The following is an 18,851-nucleotide window of genomic DNA, read 5'->3' as shown; positions in this document are numbered from 1 at the left end:
ATGGTGAGAGATGCTAGGAGAGGGGCTAAAATCGACATTCACAAATGGTGTCAGGACAAGGCATCTCAGTGACAGAGTCACAGGCATGGAAAGTGTGTTAGATTCACACTTCTCTGAAGGATGCCATGATGCTAATGATGCCGACATGCTGAGCTTTGCAGAGAGAATAGTGGGGCCTGTAAACCTGCCAAGTGAACGGTGAGCTGGGGGAAACACATGTCTACGAAACAGGAATCTACCAGCAGATGGAGCTAGCTTCCTTCTTCTTATTCCAAGTCTTTCTGCATAAAGTCTTTATCCTGCTAGGCAAAGGCTCTAAATCAATAATGAGTATTTCTAATGTTGGGTTCTTTTCATCAAGTCTCTCTTTGCCCGTTTCTTTCTTTCTCTCTAATTTAGCATAATCTCGGAAACCTATACAGAAAGGAGGGAAACTTTCCTATGCCTTTGCAGTTAATAATAACAATCGCCATCACAATAACACATGAAGCTGTTGGGCCAGCTGGAGGACTGGGTAGTTTTAGATTTTACTCCAAATCTAGAAGGTGATTGGGAATCACACCATGAAAATTTCAGCTCTCTAGGCCTGAACTAGTTAATACCTGCATGATGCACTTCGATAGCTAGCTCCAGGAGCTAAGGAAAGCAGCTCTTTGGCAAAACAAACAGTAAGACTATTAAGTACGAGATAATTGTTAGGGGAAATATGACTGACTCTCGCATCTTTTAATATACCTAGCACTTTATCTGTATTGATCTGCTTCTGCTAAAGAGGAAATTCAGAGTTTATCTACCTGCTTGTGCAATCAAGTGTGGTTCTGGACTATTGGCAAATTACATGAGCCCCACTGGGGTCTTGCCTTTTAGGTTCTAATTTCCGCACCCATCACAAACATGCATAATCAGCTGAGTTAATCAACACTTTATCTCCCGTGTGCAATGTATGTCCAATATCCTGAATTTTGAACGAAAAGACTTGCAGTAGGAATTTTAGTAGAAAACTGTGATATTGAGATTCACTCCATACAAGAGACCCAGTTGGATAAATCAATAACTTTTTGCAGAGCACCCAGGTCAGAGGAGGAAACTGCATCTCTCAAAGCTACAAGTTGAAGCTCTAACGTTAGGAAGATACATGACAGGACAACTGGAACTTCCTACGCTACTTGAAAGAATGAAAGATTTGACATATCAGCGCCTTGAAACAAGCTCTTATTGAGAAATGGTGCTATGTAAGATACTTTGAAGACACTTACTCATAGAAGGTTGTCCATCCAGTTTCATCACTCTTGGTGGCTAGGAGGCCTGTGCTTCCATCGTAGGTCATGAGTCCAAGCTCTAGGTTCTGGGTAGACACAACTTTCAAGCCACCGTTGCTGCCCACAGTGAGAGTGATGATCTGATTGTCAGGCATTAGCAGGTGGCGGGCCATACCATTGTTGTCCCTGCGTATCTTCAAGGAGTTACCATTGTTGTCGACCAGTTCAGTGACATCATTGTCAGCGCTGTAAGTGAAGTTGTATAAGTATTCTCCTGTCACCAGACTTTGGGTATACTGGTGAATGCCATCTGCATTGAAGACATACAACTCTTGTTCTCCTGGGGATGCTGCCTCATACTGGTTGAAAGCATTTAGGACAGGCTTATTCTTGCTTACTGCCCTAATCCGAATATTTCCTAGGTCAGCAATATAGATGGTTCCATCTGGGGCTACAGCTAGGGAAGATGGCGAATTCAATATGGCATCGGTAGCATAGGCTTCATCCCCAGAATAGCAGTTGCAGTTGACATCATTTTTGCAATCACAGTCTGAGGCAGCACCAGCTAACAGGCAGATTTCCCCATTGGTGGTCACCTGGCGCAGTCGGTTGATTTTCTTCTCATCTGTCTCAGTGATATAGAGGATACCAGTATGAGAGATGGCGATGGCACTAGCTGATTCCAGGGCAGAGTGAATGGCCAGTTTGCTGAGGGAGTAATCAATGCCTGGGACTTGGCAATGCATGGGGCGGCCTGCAATGATGCTCACTTGATGGTTTTCAGTGATTCGCAGGATGACGTTGTTCTCTAGCACATAGAGGGAGTTGTCCATAGGATTGACAGCAAGATCAGTTGGCCATTCCAATCGAACCTGGAAAGTCATATCAAACACTGGGTTCAAGAATAGCTGGCTGAATCAATGGACATTTCCTTACAGAAGTGTGCTTGCTTGTGTGTGTGTGTGTGTGTGTGTGTGTGTGTGTGTGTGTGTTTGTGTGTGGGTGTGTGTTTGTATGTGTGTATGTGCCTGACTATGGGCTACAGAAAATAGAAGAATGAGTTAATCGAAGGTATTACTCTAGAGCTCTATGGTTTCATTATCACTGTACAGACTAATGGTATATACAATGAGATGAAATCATTTTAGATTAATAGGGAATGTTGATTGACATATCACACTTGCAGTGCTATATTCTCAAACCTACAGTGATGATGGAGAAGGAAGGGTAATTATACAGCAACTTTTCTATCCTATAATCTGTTAATGGTTATAATAAGTCAGATGTGCTTCGGTGTAGAATTGGGTCTTTCTTTCTGCAACATTCCCTACTGTCTGCCACTCTACACTCACTCATGCTGGTTCTTCCCTCCTTGGCTTAGATTCCTAAGAAGGTGAGGCAGGGACCCAAGGCCAAGAGCATTCTGCTGCATGGCTGTGGAAATGCGGAAGGAACTCTACCTGTGCCACGTCCATGCTGGAATCACAGCTCAGAGGACGGACAGCAGTCAGGTCATTGGAGCCCAACAGGGTGGAGATGATTCCATTTTGGTCTACCTTCCGGATCATGGTAGCATCCACAAAGTACATAAGGCCATTCTTGTCCACTGCAATACCTGGGCAGGAGAAGAATGATTTCACATGCCATGTCTGTTTCTGATAGAAGACTTATGGTGTAAGATTTGGGTGTGGGGGAAGAGTGCTCTATAAATGATTCTCTGACAGTCCAGCAACTGCAAAGGAATGGACTAGAACATCATTAAGCAAATAAACCTCTCACAAATTGTTTGATACACCATCCTCCAGGATGGTATTCCTGATTAGTCTCACCTAATTTAGTGAGGTTCAAGTCCTTCATTCTGTGAAGCTCTTGTAACATAGGCAGCTAGGTGGCATAATATATACTAGATACTGTCAGAAAGACAGTTCAAATCTTGCCTTAGACCATGACTATGTAAGTGACCCTAGCTGAGTCACTTAACCCCTTCCAGGCTCAGTTTCTTGACTTGTAAAATAGGGATAATAAAAGCACTTGCCTTAGAGGGTTGTTGTGAGAATCGAGAGAGATATTACATGACAAGCAATTTGTAAATCTTAAAAGTGCTGTATAAATGTTAGCTATTATTATCATTATGTAGAGTTGTTTGCACGTTAGTCAATGGGTATAACATATTATGAGGTGCTCTGTAAGCCTTAAAGCACTATTGCTATTACTACTAATTTGTATTTAGCTTTGTATGTGTGCTTAGTCTTTTTCTGTATGTGTGTGTGGTCTCTTCAGCTAGAATGTTAAATGCTCTGTGGCTAGACATTGTGTCTCCTGCATCTTTTGCTCCCCACCACAGGACTTAGGTCCAGTATTTTGAATGTAGTGACTGATGACTGCCTAAACAGTACTTCAAAACTGTAACAGAATTTCTCAGCTTAGAATTTCTCTAGAACTGCTCAATGACCTCAGGGCTCTTCACAAATACCAGTCCCATACCATTGTCACCACATCTTATAGGCAGCTATGTGGTGCTGTGAACAGATTTCTGGGTTTGAAGTCAGGAAGACCTCAGTTCAAATTCAGCCTCAGATACATACTAGCTATATGACCCTGGGCAAGTCACTTAACCTCTGCTTCTTTCAGTGATCTCATCTGTAAAATGGGGATAGCAATAGCACTTCTCTCCCAGGGTTGTTGTGAGGATCAAATGAGATAATATTTGTAAAGTATATAGTACAGCATTTGACACATAATAGGTGCCATATAATAGCACCTATATAATAGGGGCTATATAAATGGCAGCACTGGGGATGGAGGGTCTCTAGGCTGGCCAAGGCTCCTATATCACAAACTCCAGATGCCATTTCTTCTGAATTTTGATGATCCACAAAAGTAAAGAATATCCACCGAAAATAAAATTTTCTTTCCATTTGTACCACAAATGGATGAAGTTTACTTTAAATAGATGGTTAAAAAAACTCATCCATTTATACACAAAGCAATTAATTAAAGTTAAATTATACCAGGGAATGCAGTGATTTGATCACTGGACTTAATTTTACTCAATCTAGATAATGAGGAAACTAAACTCATATCTTGCATGACTTTTCTTGAAACCTCTCTCTCTCTCTCTCTTTTTCTTTCTCTTTTATCTATCTCTTCTCCTTCTCCCCCTCCTTTTCTCTTTTCTTTCTCTTTTCTCCATCTCTCCCTCTCTCTTGCTCTCTCCCTCTCTCTTTTCTTTCTCTCTTCTCTTTCTCCCCTTCCCTCCCTCTCTCTTTTCTTTCTCTCTTCTCTCCTTCTCCCTCCCTCTTTTCCCTCCCTCTCTCTCCCTCTCCCTCCCTCCCTCCCTCCCTCCCTCTCTCTCTCTCTCTCTCTCTCTCTCTCTCTCTCTCTCTCTCTCTCTCTCTCTCTCTCTCTCTCTCTCTCCTCTCCCTCCCTTCCTGTCTTCCTCCCTCCTTCTTTTCTTTTTTACCTCGAGGACTCATCAGGGTTGCATCCACAGCCTTTCCCCCATCTCCACAGCGGGCCTCATCAAAGGGCAAGCACTGCTCTCCAGTCCCTGCTACAACTTCTGAATTCCCAGCCAGGTCCTTGGCTCCTGTCAGAGACTTGACGCGATAAATCCTCCGACTGTTGGTATCTGACACATAGAGTGAGCCAGAGACAGGGTCCACTGCTAGGTAATACTTGTGGGCAGGGTTGTTGCTTTAATGGGAGAAACACAAAAAGAACAAAAAGAGCACATGGAGCTGGCCAACCAGAAAGAAAGTAAATAAAAGCATTCTATTGGTGGTTTTGCCTCCTAGTGTCTTTTCATTTTAATGAACTGGAAAGAAACTAATGCAGTAACTTTGCATTTTAACATGGCATGGCTCTAAGTGGTTTCCAGGTGGACTTGTACTCCTCAATTTATCTTAGAACTCATCATTTCTCACCGTGCTAATGTGTTGCTGCTTGATTTAGTTGGCATGGAAAGTATCAAGGAGCTAATAGTTAGAAATAATATTTGCTTTATACAGTAGTAACTCCATATCTGTCATCTGCCCCATCCCAACCTTAGCATGACCTAAATTGGGATGAACATTTCAGTGCTACAGTGTTCTCTCTCTCTCCCCTCACCCCCAATATGAATGTCAATACCTAACCACCTACCTGTTCTACAACTTTATTGTTATGTTGTTGCTTGGCAGGACAGAGAGCTTTATGTGTCTTGCTGAGTGTTAAAAAGTCAGTATATGCCTGAGGTGGAATTCAACCATAGTCTTCCTGGTTTTGATACAAATTTCTTATTCCACAGCTGCTTCTCATGGCAGTGCTTACTAATACTTTAAAATGTATGGTTCCTCAAAGCCTAGAGGTCAGTAGTGTCATAAAAAAATGAGGCCAAGTTGCTCTCCCTTAACTGTAACATGAAACACCTCACAGTCCTTCTCTTGACTTGTCCTCAGACCTTTTTGTGGGGAGACCAATGATGACCAATCCCTTGGTATGGATGGGAATAATATTGACATTTAGGGTGAGGAATATGGACATGATGATGAGATTGTGCAGTTTTTGGTTCTTTGCTAATGGAGGTAGAATGCAGGCCTCCTTCACTAATAGAAGGTAGAGTCTACACCTTTACAAAACCAAACTGAATGAATGACTAGAGTAAACACAAGTGTACTGGAGGCTGATGGTTAAATTTTTCAACGTGAACATTTGTGTTAAAATTCAGGATTTGATTTATTGTTTTGATGATTGTTTACTCTAGACTAAAGGAAGTGTTGGTGATGTAGATTAAATGTAAAGTGTGTTGTAGGTACATCTCCCGCCTCCTCCAGAGTGCAATGTTTTTTAACATTTACCAGTGTGCACCTAGAAGTGGAGGCTCTCCCTTTACCATGATTCTGACACTTCCATGTAACCAAAATTGGAGCATAGTTACACTTGTCATTTGATGACCCATGAAGTCCTATATCTCCAGGTCCCTTTAGATGTTAACTAATGCCTTTCCCTTTCCTTTTATTTTCATCTATTCTGTATATCTTTTACATGTACCTTCTTATTTGCATACTGTCTCCCTCATTAGGATGCAGGCTTCTCCAGAGTAGGACTGTTTTTGCCTTTCTCTTTTTATCCCTAGAGCCTGGCACAATCCCTGGCACATAGTAGATAGTTAATAAATCTTATTAACTGACTATTCTACCACAAACTAGATGATAAGCCTTGGGAAACTCAATGAGTTTCTTTGGGTCTTCTTTTCCTTACATGGAAAGTGAGGGTATTATATCTAAGACTTCCTTAGCTTTAGAATGACATGATGTTACAATTTCCTGTGTTATGCAGACACAAGGATAAGAAAGTCTGCCTGATAAGGGCATTGTTCTCACTTTGGCTATTATAAAGACCCTTCCTCAGGATCCACAAGCAAATTCATTTTGAGGAACTCTTTTACCAATATTCTGGAATAAATTTTGATTTTGTGCAGATGAAAGCATCATAAAGATGAAATTATCCCATATCATGTCAGATTCCTTCAATTACATAAGGTTTGGGATTTTTTTTTGCAGGGGAAGGAGAAGAATATTTTAGAGAAAGAAGAGAAAATGGGGGATTATAGCAATGAAGCTCCCTAGTCAGTAAGTTGGTAAAACTACAATTAAAAGCAACACGGATTTAACAACAACAACAATTCTAAAACAAATCCTGAAGACTATTTTAAGGAACAGTCTGTGAAATGTGAATTGAGAATGTCTTCAATCATAACCTCTCCTCAGGTTGCTATTAAGACATATAATTGAACTGGAAACCAACGTCTTTAGGAAGCCCTTGCCTAGATAACCAGTTGGAAAGACTAGGAGTACTTCTGTTCATTTTTTTTATAAAGTCACTGGAGAATTTAAATGTGTAGAAAACAAATTAGGAAAGAAAATGGGGGAAAAAAACTCCACGATATTTCTTAATTAGACTGTGCACTCTCGCTGAAGTGATCAGTGAAAAGATCATGGCACACATACAGTGGCGCCTGTCTGGGAGGTGGATAATTGATTCTGGACTTTCTAGGGAGCCTAACTCTACAAAGTTTCAAAAAAACAAAAACAAAAACCTCCACATAAAACCTTCTAGTGTGGAATGCAGGGAGGAGAGGACATGAGTTTTATCCATGTCCAGGGAAGTGTTCCTTCTTAGCTCATTGGCATTGGACTCCTAGCCTACCTTGCCTCTCCAGTCCCCAAGAGAATATTTCCTACTTTATTCATATAAGGCTCAGCTCAAGTACTCTGTATGAAGTCTTTTCAGATTCTTCCAGTTGCTACTTTCCTCCTTCCCCAAACCACTGTGTATTTAATTTGTATTTATTTTGTATGTACTCAAAGATATACTTGTATTCTCCCTTTATCAGCTGTAAGCCTTTGATGTAGGGGCTATTTAATTTTTTCTTTGTAACCCCAGGGCTTAGCATAGTGCCTGGCATATAAGAAGAGTTTTAATAAGTACTTGCTAATAGAGTAATATCAAATTATTTTGGGAAGGGCTGTTGGTGTTGAAGTCAATTATGAAGAACTGGTTTTATATCCATTACTTTGAAACTAAATGGCAAAAAAAGGGGACTGGCCTCTTTATGTTCTTGTCCTTTGCACTGCTGGCCCCAAATTCTTCATTGAGGTGAGCCAACAACCCTATAAGAGATTTGTAAATGTTGTACCTTTGGGAAATGTGTAAGTTAGAAGGGATATAGTTCAGTCTAATGGTTTTATGTAGAACTTTTCCCTATTTAAAAAAACCTCAGGATAGGATAAGCCAAAAGAGAATGTTGGGTGGGGAGGGGGCGACTTCTTATGAGTGCTATCTTTTGCTCTCTCAAACTCCAGACCTTTTCAACTTCAGTTGTAGGGACTAGTTTGGGGTCCTATTGGAGAAGGTTTCATGTGTGTTTGATCTCCAGTGTCTGTGATGAGCTTACATGATTTAATCTTGATCCCCAGACCTCACTGTCTCTGTCACTCTCCTTCTGACCAATTACTCAAAGGATCAAATGGATTATTTCCTCAAATCCACTGTCATGCATTTCTATTTGAGGAAAAAGTACAGTTCACTCACAAGTACTGATGGAAGTTATTTTGATTCTATCCACCTCCAAATTTTTAAAAAAAGACAACTTCCTTTCCTTCAAGCAAGGTGATTCACATCAGTGTTGCCTATTGTATACCATATGGAAGTTTTGAATCATGTCTTTAGATCTATATGCCATGAACTACTTAGGCAAAAGAGGTTAGGCTATCTCCACCTCTTGGTCAAAATGGATTCTGAGTTCTATGTAAATTACTAGTCGGTTCAGCAGTTGGATCCATTCTGACTAGCAGATTGGCAATTAACTTAGTTAAAAAAAAATGACCATAAATCCAGGAAAAAAAAATCATTAATGAGTTGAAAATGAGTTTTTGACCCATTTCCAGTTCATTAAAGCTTTTGTGAACCCTGTCCAGCATTTTCAAAAGACAGAAGTTTGCCTCAACTGTTTAGCCCAATTACAGGCCGAATCGAGCAGTGCCTAGGTAGAAGTTCACGGAGGGTTCATTACCCTATACTTGTGTCTCCCAGGAATTCTAATTACTGTCAGCTTATTTGGTTGCTTTTTGACTGCATTTCATAATTGCTAAAGCTTATCATCTCCACAACACACAATTAGCACATTAAAAGAACTATACTTTGTACATAAAAATATACATTACGCAAAAAGCAAACACAATGAAGCAAACAAACCATATTAAATTAAATATGGGAAAGAGTTCTTGGTCTTACCTATGTTTAAACTCTTTATTTCTTTATAGAAAGAAAACAGAAGGAAAAAAGAACAAACAGTTAGCTGAGGAATTGATGGTAAAGCAAATATGACATTTTAGTTTCTTTTACAAAAGGCCCCAAAAGAAGCATCATTCCCACCCCCTCCCCAACGGCAGCTCCAGTTTTAATTTGGGGAGTTGTTTCATCCGATGCCTGGACAGTTGTTTTGCAAAACTTCTCAGGGTCTTAGCCAGAGTACCCTGGCTGTTGTAGAACACAGGTAGCATCAGGTGAAAATGTCATTTTGGCTTTGGGGCAGGGTCACCATCATTTCACAGAGGACTTCTGCTCACACCCCAACTCAGAGATAGCAAATATTCTACAGACTACTGTGGAAATAGCCCTATTTTCCCTCTTCTTTCCTCCAACCCTATACCTCTCTCTCCCTTGTCCCTCTCCCTTTCCCTTCCTTTTCCTCCTTTCTCTCTTTCCCTCTCCTTCCTCTCTAATGGTAAACTCTCAATAGTTTGTTCTAATGAGGAATTGAGAAAGCATGGATAAAGGACTCTCTCAGTGAATGGTAAATTTTAAACAGCCCTCTCTGTCACAACCAAATGGCTTCACCCTTCTCTCTCAGCAAATCTCTTTGCATAATTACTAGAAAAGTAGCAAAGGCATCTGCTTTTCTCCTTTCTCTGTCCAAGTCTGTATTTTGGCAGATTTAGGGCTGAAAAGCAGGCAGGTGAAGAAGCATGGGGCCTGTGTACTTCTCAGATGGGGTCTTCAAGCCCCTGGGTGTGAGAATAGGCTGTCTCTGAGATACCTCCTTTATAGGAAAGAGGTAGCAAGAATCTCTTACCCACTGTTTCCCTCTCCTGGGAGAGTAAAGAGGGCTTCTAGGGGCAGGGTTGCTATGATTCTTGCCTAGGGTGCTGTTCAGGCCCCAGCCTAGGGCCATCATTAATGGTAGGTTTGCATAGGGATTACACTTTTACTATTTTATTCCAAAGTGTTAGTTTAAAAAAAAGTTAATTAAATGATGCCAATAACTCCTGAGCTCTGACTGACATAGCACAATTTAAGATTCATTCTGCAAACCGTGCGGTGTCACAGTGGCAGCTGGGAATTCTCATGTCTATCTTATATTGCTTAATGAAAGTGCCACCAGTGCAGTAATATTTGGCTCTTAATTATTGCAATATGAATTCTACTCTTTAGTCAAGATTTTGTGCAAGACTTGAAGGGATTTGGGTTTGCAGTCCTGACCTACTTCTTACCCAAGAATGTTGGCTCCAAGTTGATTAATATAATGTCTATGATGGGGGAAGAAAGAGTTTCTGATGGGGTCAAGGGCAGATCAAGGGAGAGGGTTATGCTAGACATGCCCAGGGAAGGAATGCCCCTCCCTTTAAATCATCAGGCAGTAGGGGGTTATTTCTTAGAAATGTTCATCTCATATGGGAAGGAAAGAAAAACACACATTAGAAATTCCTTTTATCCTTGTCTTCTGCCAGAACACCTCTGTAGATTTTCTAGACTTCAAAAGTAACTAGCTGTAAGATCATGGGCGAGTTACCTCTCTGAACATCAGTTTCCTCATCCATAAATAGGCAGACAATACTAACCACATTACTTCCTTCACAGAGTTACATCAAGGAAAGAGCTTTGTCATCCTTAAAATCCTACCTAAATGTGAGCTATTGTTATCTGTTTTTGAGGGGCAAGGTAATATACATACATGCATATATATATGTATACACACACACATAATGTAGTAGAAACAATGTTAATCTCATGATTGGAAGAGGTGAGTTTGAATTCTAGCCCTTCTCTTTCATTCTCTCTACCTTTGCAACTTTAGGCAGGAATAGTTAACGTTACAAAGTGCTTTCGGTATATAATTTCCATTAAGCTTTGAAATAGTCCTGAGAAGTAGGAGCTATTTGTTCTTCCCATATTGAAGATGAGGAATGTGACTTGCCCAGGGTCACACTGTTAAAAAGTGTCTGAGTGGGATTTGAACTTAGTTCTTTCTTCCCGAGTCTAAGTTTTGCACTTTATGCATTAACACATACTGCTGTTCTAGTTAGCTCTCTCCTCAGAGCTTAATTTCTTTATTTGTAAAATGAGAGGAGAGGCTTAGATGACCTCAAAGGTGCCTTTCAGGTTTAAATTCTATGGTTCTATGGAGTCATGAATATTCAATGTGTCTGCAATGGGGTCTTTTGCAGGGTTAAGTTATGATAAAATTGTGAAATGGCAAATTTTGGATTTGCTGCCTCTTTTTCCCCCAGAGCCTTTTTACCCCCTACTTTTATTAATTTCTCCCTACCTGATACCCAGTGGTCTCAAGCTGACCCATCCCCCTGTCACACACAGAAAAAAGAGATATTTTTTTCCACCCTTCAGCTTACTTTACCTTCTCTAGTAGCATTTGCATTGTAAAAGAAGAGGTCTAGTGAATTATCTCCAAAGAATGAATTGCCATTATTGAATATCAAAATATAGTGAAAGAAATACTTTGGCCAGAAGGTCTGAGAACCATAGATTTAGAGTTGGAAGGGCCTTAGATGTCATCAAGTCCAAAGTTATCATTTTCCACATGGGGAAACTTAGGACCAAAGAGGTTAAGTGATTCATAGATTATGAGATCAGAGACCTTGAAGGGACCCTTTGAGGTCACTGAGTCCAATACCCTCATTTACAGATGAAGAGACTGAGGTCTAAGGGGGTTAAATGACTTGCCCAAGGTAGTACAGGTCCTTAGTAAGCAGCAGGATTCAACTTCAGATTCTCATGACTTGTTTTTTGTATCTCCAGAGCTTAGTACCTAGCACAGAGTAGGTGTTTAATAAATGTCAACTGAATGATTGGTTTCTACTGTATCATGACTTACCTAAAGTCATGTGGTTATTAAATTAGATGAGATTCACACTTGGGTCCTTTGACTTTAAAATCAACATTCTTTCTCCTTTGCTACACTACTTTCTTGCTTCCCAGGGCCTCTCAAATCACACCACCAGGCCTATTCTACTTCTCACTTTATTCCCTATTGGCCCTCAGTCACCCCTCTGTGCTGTCCTTTCCAGAGTCCTCAATTTCTGCCTCTGTAACCAGCCCCTGCCAGCACCAGCAGCAATACTGCAGCCAGGAGAGGCACATCTCCCATTTACTTCGTTATTGCCACCTCCATTTACAATAATGATTACAGCGATAATAATGCTTAGCATTTACACAGCAGTTTCTATTTTCAGAGCCTCTTAAAACCATTCCAAGACTCTCATCAGTCAGGAAGCTTAGATCAAGTACCTCTCCTGTCCCATCATCCCAGGCTGACCCAAACCTAATCTTATTCCCAATTCCCACCTTGCAGAGAAGAAAAAAGCTCTTGTTACCTTTTCAGGATATAAGCTCCCTTGAGAGGAGTGCTGAGGTCAGTTCTATTTCTGTGCAGTGCCACGCACACAGTGGGAGCTTAATAAATATTAAAATGAAAGCAAGCACAATCGGGAAGCTATATTGGCTAGGTGAGTATGGCCGACCCTCTTCAGGGAAAGGTACTGAGATCTCTTTCCTACAGCCTTAGCAATCCACATCACTCCTACAAACCTTCCGCCCCCTCCTTCTGTCACTCCTACTCCACTGAGAAAAAAAGTGGAGTTTCTTTTCGTCTAAATGACCTAGATGGATAAGCTATTTCACTGGCTAACTGCCAATACTGTTTTACTTTGTGCTGTGTAGACTAGGCATAGGGCCCAAACATTCCCTATGTGTCCTGCTCACAATCACATGGTTGACTTAGCTCAGCTTCTCAAAATCTGAGCCAGTGAGCTCTCTGATATCATCCTGGGTCATCCCTCCATCTATCTTTCTACATCTCCCTCTCCTTTCTTCCCTATCCAACCATTCCCAAAGCACTTGCATCCTTGCGCTGAAGGAATTTATTTTTTAGTTTTCACTTCGGCATCAGGCAGTGCCAATCCATATTTAAAATTGAGAAGAAGTTTGTCTTTTGTGTACCTTGTTCTTTGTTTTTTCCCCCACTTTAGGAGCTCTTCATGCTGTTTTTCTCTTATTTCTCCATCCTCCTATCACCTATTATTCTTAGGCTGGTCCCTGGTCTCTGAATTTGGTAAATTAATTCACTCTACAGTCTTAGTGACTTAATATGCAATCCTCCCACAGAGAAAACCATACTCTGCTTCGAAGAAAGTCCTCAGGAGAGGGCAATGAGAAACAAAAAGGCATTTCAGGTACTAGGAGTAGGTACAGGTGATTCCCGCCCCCCCATTCCCCTATAGGACCACTTCTTGATTTCCTTCCATACTATATAGATTGATCTTTGTTAGGTCATCCCTGGTAGCAGGAGGTATTTGATTTTCTATAACTCTTACCCCATCTTTTCCTGTGTATATGTGGAGGGGCAGAGAGAAAGGACAGCAAGTATCAGAGGAAGGGTAGGGGCATTTAAATACAATCCCAAACCAAGCCTAGCTCATTCAGCTCTGGGCAAGTGGGGGTAGGGAGAGAAGCTAACTCTCTCCAGAAATTCTTCAGCTGCCAACTCACAACCCAGCAAAGAAATAAGCAAGACATGCTTCTCCTTCCCTCCCTCCTTCACTGTTTTCTGTTTTTAAAGAGATGGGATTGACAGTCCTTTGTTTCTAGGCATGTAGTGGGAAGAAAAAAAAGAATCAAACCACTGTTCTTATAAAAGCTTAACTCCTAATCGGCTCTGGGTACCTGGTTGCTGAAAACAAGAGCAAGCCCAAAGACTGTTTAAAAAAAAATTACACAGCTGTCGAAAGAAATCAGGACTCAACCCCCTTTTCCCCCACCCTCATCAATGCAGCACTCGGTGTGTTCAAGAGAAGCATCTGACTCTAAATCCGCAGAGCCCTGTCAGCTGTGGAGGTGATGGCTGGATATCATTCCTCAAAATCTAGGGACTCCAATCTCTTCGGCTTTGAAAATGATTGACAGGAGTAAGCCTTGAGGGGACCAGAAAAGGAAGGAGGTCTAGTTCATAGAGTCTTTATAGGATAGAGTTTCAGTTCTTTTGTGGAACATTGGCAAGATAACTGGTTCTGAAGTCAGAGGATCTGGGTTCAAATTTGCCACCTGTTGCTTACTACCTGTTCCACCAGTCTGGGGAAAGTCACTAGGCCTCAGTTTCCTCATTTGAAAAAAGGAAGGGATTACATTAGAGGGTCTCTGAGGTGCTCTTCTAGATTTAGATATGTGATCACATGATCTGTGTAACATCTGAACATCTGATATAAATACCTTCTAGGTGGGGAAAAAAGGTGTGGTCCTTGTAGGATCAAAAAAAAAAAGTAGCAAAACTCCAACACTAATAACCAAATAAAGAGATAGTGAAAGAAATGGATTTACAGAGAGTGTTGAATAGTTAGCTCTTACAAACCTCAAGGCTTAATTTTCCAGTTTCAGTATAATTTAGACCCTTCTTTGTCCTCTCTTGCATTCTTCACTGTCAAGTATAAGCCCTTCAAGGTCAAGAGTTACGTATGGGATTCTCCCCCGTCATCATTTTCCTTCTCACACAGTGTGCCTAGTACAGAACTGTGCTCAGGAGATGTTCATATACTGCCAGACTATTAGAACATTGGCAAAGAAAAGCAAAACTCAGCCCCAACTGTCTGCCTGTAAACAGCTTGGGTACAAGCTTTGGTGAAGGAGCAGGGGAAGCTTTGAGTGAGAGTAACACTTTCACATTCTCCGTGGTTCCCTTTTATCCATGCTGTCAATATCTGCAGTTGAGACTTGGTGGTCCCCGAATCTCTTAATGGCTCTATCTATTGCTGTTCTAGAGTTAAACCTCTTTGGACAGGAGACAGACACCACAGACCTCACTTCCAGGCCTGGAGAGCCTGGATCATTTGCCTTGGGAAAATCAATTTTACAAGCACATGAGTTTGAGCTGACCATGTGTTGGTCACCGTCTGCCCAGAGTGCCTTGGGATGCAAGTGGAAGGGCCAGCAATATGCGGATGAAATGCTACTGTGGAGTGCTTGCCACAGGCTGGGGCCCGGGGACTTAGCCTTAAAGGTCAGGTCAGTGTAGCCAAGCTAATCCACTTTCCATAGAAATCTAGAAAGATCCAGAGAATTTTGGAGAGCTGCTCAGAGACTCAATAGATCAATTACTTGTCTCCACTTTGCTTTTATGGCAAGAGTTCTTGGCATGGATTTACAGCCTTAGTCCTTCTCTTAAATACTGCTGCTTTCCTTAGTAGATTACTCTGGTGAGCCCCAAAAGCTAGCAGCTGCTTGTGGTACCACTTCTCTCTTTGGATGTGAAGACTCAAACTCTCCATAAGCCAAGTTCCCCTATCGGGACCCAATAATAACCTTTTCCCAACCTTTTCTCTTCTATGTGAGGAGCTCCCCAGGGAAGGATGGGTTGGAGACAGAGGATAGATCTTCCAGAGGGGGAGATGAAGCAAGAAGAGAGGGCTGCACGAGGCTGCTTACCGTAATTCTAGGATGCTGGTCACGTTCCGAGAAGGGAAAATGCGCCGGATGTAATTAAAATCCCCGACAAAAAGACTCCCATCGATCCCCACAGCCAGAGCCACAGGAGCCAGAAGTTTATTCCCTTCAGCAAGACCATTGCAGCTGGGACAGGAGATGCTCCTCCTCCGTCCATTCCCCATGATGCTGGTGATGATAGCAGGCTGCTGGGTCAGGAACTGGTTCTCCCCAGTACCCTTATGGAGGATTCCTAGGGAAGAAGAAATAAGAATGATTAACAGAAATCCACAGAGAAGAGTTTCCGTTGGCCGTATGGTGAATGGGGCAGGGATGACGAGTGGGTGAGAAAGAACAGAAAAGAGAAAACTGAGGTAATGATCACCTTCAGGGAAGCAAGAACGTATTTTATCTCCCCAAAACTGCTTGGGAATAAATAGTATGGCCCAAGTGGATTATAGACTAGTGACTGAACCTGTGATTTCATGGGTGTAGGGGAACTCCCAGATGAAGAGACTCCCTTTACCAATACAGGTTGGCATCTCCTTTGCAACTTACACTCTTAAGGAATTGCCTAAAGCACTGAAAGCTTGGTTGACTTTTTCAGGGCCACACAAGCCAATGTGGGTCAGAGTTAGGACTTGGACCAGGGACTTCCTGGTTTTCAAGTCAGCTTTTTATCTACCATACAATGCTGCTGCTCATATAGTAAGCCTTTCTTAACTGGGACCCTTCTTAGATTAAATTACCTTGGCACTCTACTTTTAGGGGCAAAAAGAGGCCATAATAATTAGCATTTATATAGTATTTTAAGTTTTGCAAATCCCTTTGCATGTATTTTCTCATTTGTTAACAACTCCGAGGTAGGTGTTATTATTTTCCCCATTTCTCAGATGAGGAAACAGGCTTATCAAGGTTAAATGATTTGTCCTCAGTCATATGAGTAGTAAGTTTCTGGGTCAAAATGTGACTCTGAGTCCACTGCTCTATCTTTGTGCCATAGTCAATACGACAGATTTATTTAAGATAGGAGCTTTGAGGTTCTGTTCTGAGGTTAGTACCACAGTTAGTTCAAACTATAGTATTTTCTATGTCTGTGGCCATCCATGGAGGCATGAGGGACAAGGGTTCAGTAAGCATTTATGTGTCCTTTTTGGAAACCTGTATCCTCTGCTATCACCTCTGGGGAGTGTGTGGAGGGAGCTGGGCTCAAACAGCTGCAACTACAACGGTTCCAGTCAGAACCCTAGAGAGGGGCTTCAACTGGGTCCTATGTGTGCGCAAGATGTGGGCGTGTGCAAGCAGAACTATGCCTGTTTTATTCCCCATCCTGCATGCCTACTTTGTTCATCTTATTCTCTGTCTCTCCAACCTGGGTTCATATTCCGCCTCCTAACTTAAGGTTTCCTGTATCTCTGTTATTTATATCAGCCACGTCCAGGCATAAACCTTTCACCTGTAATAAACTACAACTCTTCTTGACCTGTGGGCAGTTGGTTGGTGCGCTGGATGGACTGCCTGGCCTGGAGTCAGGAAGACTCTTCTTCTTGAGTTCACATCTGGTCCCAGATGTGACCCTGATTGAGTCTACTTGACCCTGTTGGCCACAGTTTTCTCATCTGTGAAATGAACTGGAGAAGGAAACGGCAAACCACTTCAGTATCTTTGCCAAGAAAAGCCCAAATAGGGTTATGAAGCATTAGACATGACTGAAATGACTCAACAACTTACCTGAACTACATTCATCCCATACTCCTGTTCTTTGCCAATTTTCTCTTATATGGTCCCTTTTTGCTATGCATTGGAGAACCCTATTCAAGTGTGGGCAATCTCTCTTTCATTCTAGATCATTTTCTTTCCTTTTCTTCCTACCAATTGATCAAGAGAATGTCAAATACCTTCACTATCTCTGTGACTTCCCAGATCACAACACCCTTCCCTGGTTACTACTGGCTATATGTGTTATCTCTCCCTATTAGAATTTAAGCACCTTGAGGGGAGAGACTGCTCCACTTTTACATTTGTATCCCCAAAACAGCACCATGCCTGAGTCATTGTAAATTCTTAACAAATGCTTTTTCATTCATTCATTCATTCATTCACTCATTCATTCATTCATGGAAACTTGGCTCTGGCTTAAAGATACCACATTACCCACTGTTCTCTCCCATCACCACTGCCATCTACTACCATCAGGACCCATACTTAGCTCCCCAAATAACTTCTACCCTTGGTTCAGATTTTTCCTTTGAACACTGACCTCTATCATTGACCTAATGATGAGACTAATTAGTGACATGGCCAAGCTATGTTTGGAAATTTCTACCCTATTCCTAGGAGGAACAAAACTCAGGTATACCAGCAAGAAACTAGTAGTATAAAGGTCAAATTCTGTCCAAATATCCCTATCTCTGCTTATGTGAGAAAAGTATACTTTCCTCTCCTCTTTTTAATCTGTCTTCCAACCTTTTCTTTCCAAAGTTACCAATGATCTCTTAAGTTCTCAGATCCAAAGGCCTTTCCCCAGTTCTCATTCTCCTTGACCACTCTCCAGTTGATTACCTCCTCCTTGATGCTTATTTAGGTTTCCAGTAAACCATCCTTTTCTGGTTCTTCTCTTACCTACCTGACTGCCCCTTCTTGGTCTCTTTTGTTGGATCCTTGTCCAGTTACTATCCTCTAAGCATAGGTATCCCTCTGAGTTCTTTTCTTCCTCTCTACTACTTCACTTGGTGATCTCAGCAGTTACCATGGATTTAATTACCAGCTCTATATGCTCATGGTTCTCAAATCTAGCTATTCTGCCCCAACCTCTCTGCTGACTTCTCATCTTGAAGTAGATGTCCACTAGACATCTTAAACTCAACAGGTCCCAAGCTGAACTTATTTTCTTCCCCCCTGAACCCTCCCCTACTCCTACTTTCCCTATTATATCAGAGGGTACCACCATCCTCTCAGTCCCTCAGACTCATCATCTAGGATTCCTCCTAGATTCCTCACTATCTCTCGCCCTGTTGCCAAGGCTTGTTGATTTCACCTTTACAACATCTCTCAAGTGTGCCCCCTTTGACACTGCCATGACTCTAATACAGGCCCTTAGCATCTCACAGCTGGACTATTGCAATAGCTGACTGGTGTGTCCACTTGCTCAAGTCTCTCCCCACTTCAGTTTATCCAGTTACCAAAGTGATTTTCCTAAAGTGAAGGTGTGATTATGTCAACTCCCCTTTTTCTACTTAATAAACTCCGGTGGTTCCTTATCACTTTTAGGATGAAATACAAAAACCTCTGTTTGGCATTCAAAGTCCCTCATAAGCTAGCCCCCACCTATATTTCTAGTCT

The 18,851-nt window shown here is 41.7% G+C and overlaps 1 protein-coding gene across 10 annotated transcripts in view; it reads right to left on the bottom strand.

Moving 5' to 3' along the window:
* The window catches only part of LOC140518610 (teneurin-2), a 678,931-nt gene that overhangs the window by 26,013 nt on the left and 634,067 nt on the right, over nucleotides 1-18,851 (bottom strand). For 7 of the 10 annotated variants that reach the window (XM_072630913.1, XM_072630906.1, XM_072630908.1 and 4 more), the window contains 5 exons: nucleotides 15,513-15,762; nucleotides 9,036-9,056; nucleotides 4,723-4,955; nucleotides 2,720-2,874; nucleotides 1,257-2,131 (listed from right to left, as the gene is read on the bottom strand). In XM_072630913.1, coding sequence (XP_072487014.1) covers nucleotides 1,257-2,131; nucleotides 2,720-2,874; nucleotides 4,723-4,955; nucleotides 9,036-9,056; nucleotides 15,513-15,762 — 1,534 coding nt within the window. The remainder of the gene's footprint in view (nucleotides 1-1,256; nucleotides 2,132-2,719; nucleotides 2,875-4,722; nucleotides 4,956-9,035; nucleotides 9,057-15,512; nucleotides 15,763-18,851) is intronic. The other 3 variants (XM_072630907.1, XM_072630909.1, XM_072630914.1) reach the window with 1 other exon arrangement.

This window comes from Notamacropus eugenii, chromosome 1 (assembly GCF_028372415.1).
Source record: "Notamacropus eugenii isolate mMacEug1 chromosome 1, mMacEug1.pri_v2, whole genome shotgun sequence".
NCBI classification, from domain to species: Eukaryota; Metazoa; Chordata; class Mammalia; order Diprotodontia; family Macropodidae; genus Notamacropus; species Notamacropus eugenii.
The sequence above is the reverse complement of the archived record's forward strand: the minus strand, read 5'-3'. Positions and strand labels throughout refer to the sequence as shown.